General features: G+C 43.1%; 2 protein-coding genes across 3 annotated transcripts; both read right to left on the reverse strand.

The window, feature by feature from the left end:
• Positions 1 to 65: 65 nt before the first annotated feature.
• LOC105559625 lies at positions 66 to 2,549 on the reverse strand. The gene has a single exon (XM_012008055.1). It carries the CDS (start codon positions 2,547 to 2,549, stop codon positions 66 to 68), a length of 2,484 nt encoding a protein of 827 aa, XP_011863445.1.
• Positions 2,550 to 7,290: 4,741 nt separating this feature from the next.
• On the reverse strand, positions 7,291 to 11,071 carry LOC105559619 (speckle-type POZ protein-like). Of its 2 annotated transcripts, none has more exons than XM_012008050.1 (3): positions 10,219 to 11,071; positions 9,386 to 10,132; positions 7,291 to 9,037 (listed from the first exon to the last, which is right to left on the reverse strand). In XM_012008050.1, exons 2-3 carry the CDS (start codon positions 9,973 to 9,975, stop codon positions 8,467 to 8,469), a joined length of 1,161 nt encoding a protein of 386 aa, XP_011863440.1. In that variant the 5' UTR covers positions 9,976 to 10,132; positions 10,219 to 11,071; the 3' UTR covers positions 7,291 to 8,466. The 2 variants fall into 2 exon arrangements, with proteins under 2 accessions (XP_011863440.1, XP_011863439.1); XM_012008049.1 differs by having other exon boundaries at positions 7,291 to 9,027; positions 9,376 to 10,132.
• Positions 11,072 to 11,520: the final 449 nt, after the last annotated feature.

Raw genomic sequence — 11,520 nt, forward strand, 5'->3', positions numbered from 1 at the left:
CAATAGTCGTGCGGAGGGGAGATGCAGCAAATGGCGCGGAAGCGCCAAATATCGGAGCGGGGAATTTAAATGTGAAGGTTGGAGGATTTGATGAAAGCAAGAGTTAGGCGGCATAATTTTGCGGTAGGATTTCTCATAATGTTGTGTAAGTCGTTAGGGGAGGTAGGATATTGGCGTTTAATGTAATTTAATAGGAAGGAGCTTTTATTTCTGTTGTCAGGGCAATTGAAGACAATGTGGTTGATGTCTTGTGAATCATACCCACAAGTGCAGGAAGGAGAGGAAACGATATTTTTTCGAAAAAGACTGGCGTTAAGATTATAATGATTAGACATGATGCGATTGGCCAAGACCAACTCAGCTCTGGTGACGTGGAGATTTTTAAACCACGGGTGGGGAGATTCCCACTCATTGTCATATTTGCATTGATATTTATAATAGAGGGAGCCTTTGTTAGGAGAGGATGCGCGATGATATGCCAAGGTGGTGCTCTTCATAGTGGCCTTTGCAATAGTAAAAAGATCAGAACAGGGGATTTTAAAAGGCGGAGAAGAACCATGGGTAACGGCCAGCCTGGCCAGTCTATCCGCAATCTCGTTGCCCGTGATGCCGACATGCGCGGGGACCCAGGTAATAGAGACGTCCAAGCCCTGTTCCAGCAGTTTCCACGCCAGGGTTCTAATTTCATTGATGAGATAATTTTCGTGCGAGGTTCTCCATCCTCGTATTGCCTCGATTACACTTCTAGCGTCGGAGAAAACGGCAGTCTTGTCGATGCGATAATTGAAGGAGTATTGTAGAGATAATAAGATGGCCCAAGCCTCTGCAGAAAAGTTAGTGGTTTCAGACGGAAGGCGGTGCACTATGCTGAGATCCAGTTCGGGCGAAAACACGGAAGCTCCCACAGAAGATGACTTGTCAAGCTTCGAGCCATCGGTGTAGTAGGATATGGCGTTAGAGCGTTGAGTGTTAGTGGCTGTCAGAAAGGCGTGGTTGATGTCTGGTTCCGAGAGGAGGGACTTTTTATTCAGGAAAAAGATGCTAGGGCGGCTGTGAGTCACCGGAAAAGGAAGACAGAAGATATGGGGACGCGGGGTACAGTGGATGTCAGGTAGGTAATTTCGGAATAAAATATAATTTTTAAAAGAAGGGATTTGTTTTAATGCGAGGATCTTCTTGTTCTTGGATGTGGTGAACTCCTCAATGAGTTTTGCAGAAGCGAGGACCGAGTTGGGAGCCAAGGAAAGATTTTTGCATATAAATTTGGCAGAGAGATAGTTAAGACGAGCTCCGAGGGGAGGCTCTTTGGCCAAATGCAGCATAACGTTTATTGGGGTAGATAAGCGGAAACCCATGGCAGTACGGAGAGCTCTGTATTGTAGTCTTTGCAGGGTGAGAGTAATGGATAGGTTGCGGTGAGATTTGTAGATAAGATGTCCATATTCCACAACGCTACGTATGACGGCTCTGTATATTTGTAGCAATAGTCGGGGGTGGGACCTCCACCATGTTCCCGCCAGAGAGGAGAGAACATTGACCAGAACACGCACTTTGCTAATGGTGTTATTGATATGAGATGAGCCATTAAGGGTTTCTTCAAAAAAGATACCGAGGAATTTACATTCTTTGGTTCTGGGAATGGATATACCGTTGAGGGAAAGGGAGTAAGAAGAAGAGCGGATGCGTTTGTTTTTCGTAAAAATAATAAATTTGGATTTGGCAGGTTCTAAGTCTAGTCCCTTAGCGAGGAGGGCAGAGTATAAGTTATGAATTGATTTGCTAACTGACGCAAGAGCCTTGTTGACGTCAGTATGGGAGGAAAAAATTAGAATATCATCCGCATATTGTATCATTTTAGAATCAGGGTCAAGAACAGAAGGCAATTCCCTGACGTAAACATTAAAAAGCATAGGGCTTAAGATTGAGCCCTGAGGAGTTCCTTTGAAGGCATAAAAAGGACTGGTTAATGAGCCGTTATGTACGAAGAATATTTCACGCAGAGAAAGCGCATTAGATATAAAACGAGTAATATTATATGGTATGGATAAGGATACGAGATCTCGTACGAGAATTTCCGGGATGACGTTGTCGAATGCGGACGTGATGTCAAGCATTGATGCGACTGTATGCTTATTGCGTATGAATCCAGCACGAGCAGAGTTTGACAAATACAGGAGACAGTCCGAACATGACTTAGCATTACGAAATCCAAATTGTTGACTAGGAATAATATTATTGGATTCCAAAAACCAGTTTAGCCGATTAGAGAGACATTTTTCAAATAAGCGTGAAAAGCATGACGAGATGGCGATAGGTCGAAGGCCCGTGCCCGAAGATTTAGGAATGAGTATAACAATAGATTGTGTCCAAGTTCTGGGTAAATTACCAGAAGAAAGAATATCATTATATATCTGTAATAAAAGAGTACGAGCCTTAGAAGGGAGTGCGGAGATCATTTTAAAATCAATTTGATCTAAGCCAGGGCTAGAATGCAAATTGATGGAATTAATAGCGAGTTCTAGCTCGGAGGAGGAGATGCGCTCACCCATCCACTGAGACTCCGGTGAGTCCTGAAGGGGGGGAGAATAAGGGGGGGGTAAACAAAAAGCGGGGCAGTATTTGCTGGTAGCGGAGAAGAATGCGTCATCACTTTGAGAGGTGGATAAGGATGAGGAGTTAGGAGAGAATCTTCTTCTTTTAAAAGAACGTATGAGGTTCCACAAGGTTTTAGGGGGGGTGCGTTGACTAAAGGTGCCGCAGAAATTTTTCCATGCAGTACGTTTTTGTTTGCGCAGGCTATGGTTGCAGTCATTAAGAGCTTGAGTGTAGAGGAGTAATTTATCAACAGAGGGATCCTTTTTATATTCCTGTAAAGCGAACCTTCGCTTAGCGACGAAATCGTCACAGGTTTTGTTCCACCAAGGATTGGGGGGGGAAGCCCTTCTTAATGACGGTACTGCGAGGGGGTTTAAAAGAGAAGTTAGGACCTCTATGTATTTTAAGAGTTCTATCCACGGCATTGCGAATGTGTTCAATGAAGCTGTTATAGTCAGTGTTCAGACCAGGAGTTTGCGAGTCACCAGAATCAGGGAAACTGTCTTCCAGAATCATGCGCAGGGATTTTAATTCGATAGGGCTGAGTCGAATTTTATATGAAAAACGTAGAGCAGGGGGGGCCTCGCAGGTAACATATACAGCGATCGGAAAGTGGTCACTACCATGGAGGTCGTCCATGATATCAAATTCACATAAAGGAGCAAGAGAGGGGGATACGAAGGCGAGGTCCAAAGTAGATGCGTTGCCTTTGACGGGGTCGAAATAAGAATGTTGATCGTTGTTTAGGAGAATAAAATTGAAGTTATTAGCCGCATTGAAAATCTCTCGCCCAGCGGGGTTAGATATGCGAGAGTTCCAGTAGGGATGGTGCGCATTAAGATCACCAAGGATGATTGAGTGTTTATGATCATCAGCAAATGAAAAGATTTGCTGGATAAGTTGATGAGGAGTGGATTGATTAGGATGTCTGTAGAAGTTAATAACGGTTATTTCAAATTCTTTGGTGGTAATGGCAAGAGTAATGATTTCGCAAGAAGGGTGGGGTTGTATGGGAGAAGGAAGTGACCGTATGATAAGAGAAGAGTGATATATAGCGCAGATACCTCTAACGGAAGGGGAAGAGGCATCAATACGAACAAAATTATATCCAGGTAGATTAATATATTTCTCTTGTGTAAGTAAGGACTCTTGAATGAAGATAACGTCGCACTGATGAACAATCGAGGGTAATTCGGGAAGTTTGCCGAACAAGCCGCGAGCATTCCATTGGAAAATACGGAGGCTATTAGAAGGAGGAGTCTTAGTGTTGTAATTAGGTAAGGGGGTGAACATATGGGTCGAAGCTTCCCATTTGATTGGGAAGAGATGAAGGCCCCTGCCTGAAATTGTGAGAATGAATTGAAGACATGTTAAGGGAGCGAAAATGTCGTATCATTTCGTCAAGTTGAGTAGCGAGGTATTCGATTGTGTGCATGGCAGAGAGCCAGTCGTGTTCAGAGGGGGGGGGAGTTAGCGGGGAGATTAGTGGAAAGATTTCCGTTAGGGGAGCAAATGTCCTCCCGAAGGGTGTTATTTTGCGGAGCGGGGGCGCCTGAATTCGCTCCCGTGAGCTCAGCAGAGGGGGAGTGGGGAGAGGCCAAAGCACAACCGTTACCAACGAGAGAGGGAATCCGGCCAGATTGGTTGACCTGTAGATTATGTTGATCAATGGGAAAGGGGTAAGACTTATTGTTCTGTAGACGCGAAGGAGGATTATTGAATCTGGGTTGGCAGTCCGCTGTGTCGAGGGGAGGAAAGCGCGGTAAATGAGGCTTGTGTCGAGAGGAAAGAGATGCAGGAGGGGATGAGGAGGAGGGGGAAGGAAAGGAGAATTTGGCTGCCATCTCAGCGTAAGAAGGAGAGTTGGGGGAATGATTAAAGATAGAGTACGGATTATAGTTGCGGTAGTTAACTGTATATGGGGAGCGTGGGGAGTGTGGGGGGGGATGGGGATTCTGATTCTGATTAGTGTTCTTACGAGGGAATGGTGGAAATTCGGTGTAATTATATCGTGGATCAGATACTGGGGACGAATGGTAAGAGGGATGTTCCGAAGCTGAGGGCTCTCCCCGAATTCTGCGCCTAGCCTCGGCGAGCGAGATGTTAGCATGAGCTGCCAGATGTTGCGTTCTTTTGAACACCTCGACATGTGGACAACTGTGCGACGTGGGGCGGTGTGAACCACCACAGTTAAAACAAGATAATGGATCTTGATCTTTGGGGCAAGTTGCACCCTCCTCATGCTTGTCACTTCCACAAATAATACAACGAGGTTTGCTTTTACAGTCTTTAGAAATGTGGCCAGTTCTGTAACAGTTATAACATATTTTAACTTTGGGGATGTAAGGGGATACCTTAAGTATTACGTGAAAGAGCGTAATGGAGAGGGGAAGAGATTGCCCCTCGAATCTCACGCATATAGTTTTAGAAGGTTCGTATCCGAAAGTGGCATCAGGTTTTTTAACCCTACGGTTGAGACGGTTTACATCGATTATCTTAACATCCGAGCGAGATTCGGACTGAATTGTCCCAGTAGTAACGTCCAAGGGAACACCTCTAACGATACCCACACGTGACAGCTTATGCGCGGGTATGAAAGCGGCGAGTTTATGGAAACCCTGTGAAATGTCAGACACTAAGCGATTTGCCGCCTGGGACGTCTTGCATTGGATCGAGATTAATCTGCGGTTCAGCCCGCTGACCTCCACAATATCACGAGGCAAAATACCGATAGCAATACGGCTCACAGTAAGCGGGTGAATCGGGGAATCATCATTCATACGTTTCAAATGTACGGTGAAGGGGGGAGGGGCATTATTAGAGTATTTGGTGGGGAGTACGGATTTGGCAGGAGTTTTATTAATGGCGGAACTAGAAGTATCAGGAAGAAGCAGGGTACGGGTGGCGGGCGAGGAGACATCCGTGGCGACGGATGCCGGGGCCGGCGGCACGCCCTCAACCACAGGGAGAGGAGATGATGCAAGGGGACGAATACTTGAATTCATGTCTACGTCACCGTCTGATGCGTTGGGATGTCCATCCGGCGGGTGCTTCAGTGGAGAGTTCTTACGAGAGGAGCTAGTAGAACTGGATACTTCCGACTTCGATCTTGAGGGTCCTCTCTTACGCTTGGACGCTCGTGAAGAGCGTTTAGAGCGTTTCCCGCGCATGTCGGTCTCGAGATTATTACGCAGGCGCGAGATCGTTTCCTCCAGGGTGTGATAGGTTTCACCTGGTGCAGTCAAGGAAGTAGCACTAGGGTTAGTAGAAGGAATGGATGAGGCGGGTGTGATCGGCACAGTAGAATTATTTGCATCCCCCACGGATCCTTGATGATTGTCTATGTTAACTGTAGGAATGGGGGGGGAGGTGCTGTTGCGCAGCACATGGCTGACGCAAGAGGCCGAGGCCTCTTGCACGTGGTTAAGATCCAGCAAGAAATAGAGAGAAAGTACGGGATGTCAACGCGAGGATAGGGCCTCGAACGAGCGCGAACGCGATTTAAGTCGCAATCGGCGACCAACGCGGCGAAAACAACGGCAAACACAGTCGCACGGCGAAAGTACACTGTTAGCACGACAGCGGGCACGTCCGTACCGGTCCGCGGTCCGCGAGCCAATCGACGCCTCCGATGAGAAAATAACATGCCTCGCGCGAGACGTTAATTAACGGCTGGCGTGATCGCGAGGATGTTTCCACAGAGTTTTACGCGAATTCCAGTATTAATAATATCGATACGCGCGACGGGAATTTAAATGTTAATTCACGCCCGATGTTGTAACAATTGATTCCGTGAGAATCATCGATCGATTATTTATCGCTGCGTTGGATCTTTTTTTTCTCGCTCTCGCCAAATGACAAATCTACACAGAGGCCGGTATTCAAGTCTTATTTCAATATCATCTTAAGTGTTGTCTTAAGAAGCTAATACGACTCTGCGAGTGGTTAAAAACATATTGAGTATAGTTAAGATGATCTTAAATAATAATATAAGAACGGACTATGGCTGCGTTCGGGGAGATGCTATTTAGCGCTACGAACGTGCTCTGTCCTCGTTCAACTTTTGCAAGCAACAAGGACAGAGCACGCTCATAGCGCTAAATAGCGTCTCCCCGAACGCAGCCTATGAATACCGGCCAGAGAATCTCTTTGGATTTAATCAATTTTGTGGTATCCAAACAAATTTTATATTTGGAATGGTCGAAACAAATCAATGTTTGAATTAATAAGTACGATTGTTTGAATTTGAAATAATATTATACGTAGAATATTTGTTTGAAGCAAAAGGAACGTTCTCTTTAATCTAAACGATATTATCGTTTCATTCAAACAACATTATCGTTTGATAGAAAATATGTGAAAAAAAATGTGTATGCATGCATCCCTCTACATTAGAATTTAATTTTTCCTTCATTAGAAGAAGAAAGATAAACACTGAATTAGTACACTATGTTCGGCCATAATAAAGAATAGACCATTAAATGATTAAACTGCGTCTGCTGATGCGGTCGCTTATATGTATATCTAGCTACCGCGACTTTACTTACGAGTTCTGCGGCCATCTAGTGTGGCAGCACCAAACTTTATAAGCGCTGGCCAAATAATAAAATATTCTAACGTGTTGTGAAGGCTCCCAAATAATATAATTATTTAATTGAAAGATATTACTCCAAATAATAGTAGTTTTTTCTATCGAATAGTACAGGTTGTTTGAATAAAACAACAAAATTTTTATTCGAAACATGCAACTATCGGAATAGCGTATATTATTGGCAGGCAAAAATTACGCTTCCGCAAATTCCGCACCATGGGACATTAGAAAATATTTTTCGACGGAACACATTTGGCGGAATGCCTGTGATTGGACGGACTTCGTTCCACCAATTCCGCATTGCGCACGTTCCGCGTCCATGGGATCGCACCATCAGTTCAGCCATAAAGGACAGACCATCTGCATTAGTCTAGCTAACATCAAGTGTTTAATACGTATATTAAATTATAAATTAGTAAATAAATTTAATCATTATAGCTGATCAGCTGAAATACATTACTTGATACGCTATCAGACAATCGGTGTAAAGTGTAAACCAAGCTATTAAAAGCAATGTCCGCAGGAAGTTAGAGACATACTTATTTTTAGTGTTTCTTTTTCTCAGTATACGGAAGTAAATATTGCGCATGCGTGGAAACGAATTCATCCAATGTATATGTGCACGCATGCGCAAAATGTATTTTCGGAGGAGAGAGAAAGAACAAATATAGTTAAGGTTGAATTGTCGATCCATGTATGTATATACAATCAAACCATCGTTTTGACTTGGTATTATTCAAGAAATAGAATTAGGAAATATTAATTCGTGCAATATTTATAAATGAACACACATACATACATTTTTTTTTATTTTTGTAATCTCGATTAAAATAAAAAACTTGAATCCTGCTTTCTCGAAATCGTGACTGACTACGTTGCGAATGTCGCCTCATACAGTTTGCTGCTTGTCATCGACACGATTGTTACAAAAATATACTATTAACTTTTTCTTATGTAATCATAATACAAAATAACATATCAACTTCGAATTACAATCAAATGACATCTTTAAAATATTATTAAACATACGTGTTGAGATAATGCAATCTGATCACTTCGCATATAGTACGATAAAAAAAACAAACTGCTTACCTAGGGAGTTTTTTAGCTCCAACCAAATACACAAAAATTTATAAAATGCAGATTGCGTAGCATTACATTAATAATAACAATTCTATCTGATAACTAATATACTAATAAGCTTACTGTTATTGACTGTTACTGATAAGTTATCAGAGATAATTGGAAATGGTGTGGAAGTCACACCTAGTGCATTTTTTTTATTTATTTTCTGAAACCGGTTTAGTCGGTGGATTGGTTCGTATAGCACGGTAAATGTCTCTTATCAGGTGCAAATATGACTTCTCCATGGACTTGAAACCTGCAGTGTCAATCACATCCGTATATGTATTAATGAAATTTATTGCTTCTACTTTTAGCTGATCGGAACTATGGAGATCGGCAAGTATTAGGATTTCGGCCGCATTTTCAATGGTTAAACTTTTGCGAAGGGCTTCCTGGCACAATACTTTCAGTGTATTTAACTGGTACTTATCCGACGCTGCTAACAAGCCGCCCGCCATCTTTTCCAGATTCGTCACTTTACCGGTGTAAATAAATCGCAACATTTCTTTCAGGACTTCGGGGTCCATATCGTCGATGTCCACTTGATTAGTTTTTTTCTCTTTCATCTCGTTTTCAAACATTACGTTGAAAACGGGACTTTGTGCTACGAGAATTGCTTTATGCACCTGGAACTCCTTTCCACGAACAGTAAGCGTTACGTCGCAAAATTTTTCGTTCTCCAACAGCAGTCCGAAGTTGTTGAGCAGCTCATACTGTGATGATTCCCAAAGAGGATCGGATAGAGTGGAAGCTGCCATAAGAGCACAATGTTAAATAGCGTGGCCGAATTTCAGAGCCATCTACCAGCTCAGAGGCCATCCTAAATCCCCCCACTCTTCAATAATATATCGAGAAAAAAAATCTTGCTCGCCGGGAATCGAACCCGGCTCGCGCGGATGACGGTCCGACGTCTAACGCACGCGGCTATCACATACACTCGAGATATAAATGTTAAAAAGTGATATATAAGCTGCACGGTGACACACTACACGTAGTGTGTCTCCGAACTGTCAGATGGCACGAATCGCGGTACACGGCCAGCTTCCACTCTATCCGATTCTCTTTGATGATTCCAACCGTACTCCACGACTTCGGCTAAAGATATTTCTCGTGTCTGTTAATAGGCTGATCTCACAAAATATTGTTATATTCGCTAGCGATCTGTCATCTTTATCAGTATCCATACAGATAAAATCATTATAGCTCCATTTATCAAAGTCGTGTTGACAATAATTATAACCAGAACAATGTCCAGACTGAATGAGAGTACAGTCAACTTCGTTAGTACAATAATTAATAAATTCATAAATATAATCGCTCTCTTTTGTATTGTATTCCCCTCCGGTAACAAAAGCAGACAATTTGAACTTTGCTCGAACTCTGCTTTTCTTAGATGAAATGAGACAAAGATGTAATGATAGGTTACAATTCAAGCAGTCTATATCAAATAAGTCATGATTTACTACCAGGCACCATTTTGACCCGTCGTTGGTTGAAAATATACTCGACCTGAACTCATTCGGGTTCGTCTGACAAGAGAAATTATTTAGCGTCCACGTGTAGCGGATGTTCTCCATTTCTACATAATTCCAGCCCTGTGTCTCTTTCACAATAGAATCAGTATTTCTCTCCGATGGTAACTTCGCAGTGCAGTGCATCGTCATTCTACTGCTGCTGCACGAATTTGAAGTGATCTACGATGTCTGGGGCACACAGTCGTCCACCACAAGTTTGTTAGCACAGTTCGTCTGACTTCAACGATATCACTCAAGAAAGTGCACACGAATGAATACCCAGAAGATTCGAGAACTTTTCTATATCCTACAACCAACCAACATTTAAAAATATTCGTTTGTCGTGCGACAAATAAAATATTATCCTAAGAAGATATCATGGATAAGGAATACCTGGATAGAGCGTAACAGCGTGAGGTGAAACCAGAGATTCTTCTGGAAAGTGAAATGATGCTTGCCTCTGGATAATCTGGATTACAGAAGGCAATATGGCCGCGAAGCCAGGGATATCAGACCAAGGAGTCCACAGCAGTGATGCAAACTTTGGGTTCCGAGCGCCATCAAAGTGTAAAGGTACCATTTCATGCGCAGCATACTGCCGCAGCAACTCGCTGCTATTGGTTGAAGAATTGTTACTAGATGCTGCAAAATAAATTTCACCATATTTTGCTTCATCGCTGTGAAGTTCAATTGAATGAACAGCAAAGCAGCAGACACGCGATCTAGCCGGCCAGTGCTGCTGCAGCTATTCCTTTTCCATGAGCAGCAAATATGCTTTAGTGAATTTGGATCACGTGACTAATTTGCTGCTGCTGCATGCTGCGTATGAAAAGGCACCTTAAAGCCCGTGGGTGTTTACGACAAGTAATCGGATTTCTGGGGAGCGATCACGTGCACCGATCGAATTCGAATTCGAGAAGGAATATGCCATCCGATACCACTCTTCGTACATGATCAATCTATGGTCTGAGGGAAACTATCCTATAATAAATAAGCAAGAACCATGAAACCTGTAGAGTAGAAACGTATGAGAAGTCGACCGATCGAATTCGATCGTGCACGTGATCGCTCCCCTGATCAGACTGAGCAGTGGTACTCAATCGACAACTTGGTAAATTTCCCTAGATGAATCCGGATCAGTGGCTGTCTCACACCTCGTAAGCTTACGAGGTTATGTCTCTCACTGCTAATCTAATCCGATCGCTTATGGCCCGGTTTCACCAAGGCGAGTTAATCTAATCGGTTGGTTAACTTAACAGGGTGCCAACATAAAACTTCTTTATTAACCAAGAAAATAGGTTAATAAAGAAGTTTTATGTTGGCACCCTGTTAAGTTAACGGACCGATTAGATTAACTCGCCATGGTGAAACCGGGCCTAGGCATGCCAGAGGCCTAGTTTACATCGTGCACTTGATACGCGTATCAAATAGTGTATTTGAACTGATCAGCCAATGACCAAACGAATTTACTAGTTATTTACTATTTGTTACTATTTGATACGCGTATCAAGTGCACGATGTAAAGCCCGCTGCAGACGATGCTATTTTTCCTGCTGGATTGCTTGCGATTTAGTAAATTACTAGGAATCCTGAATGCTGAGTGGTGCAATGATAGTAATTTACTAAATCGCAAGCAATCCAGCAGGAAAAATAGCATCGTCTGCAGCGGGCTTTAAACTAGGTCAGAGACAGCCA

This window comes from Vollenhovia emeryi, unplaced genomic scaffold (genome assembly GCF_000949405.1).
Source record: "Vollenhovia emeryi isolate VEMERY1.0 unplaced genomic scaffold, V.emery_V1.0 DF939262.1, whole genome shotgun sequence".
NCBI classification, from domain to species: Eukaryota; Metazoa; Arthropoda; class Insecta; order Hymenoptera; family Formicidae; genus Vollenhovia; species Vollenhovia emeryi.

What these genes read in the sequence shown, in the direction of transcription:
- LOC105559625 (XM_012008055.1), bottom strand. Translation starts at nt 2,549, where the DNA reads ATGGGTGAGCGCATCTCCTCCTCCGAGCTAGAACTCGCTATTAATTCC.
- LOC105559619 (XM_012008050.1), bottom strand. Translation starts at nt 9,975, where the DNA reads ATGACGATGCACTGCACTGCGAAGTTACCATCGGAGAGAAATACTGAT. An exon ending in CGAAGTCGTGGAGTACGGTT is followed by an intron (nt 9,038 to 9,385) that starts GGAATCATCAAA and finishes CGATCCTCTTTG; the next exon opens with GGAATCATCACAGTATGAGC.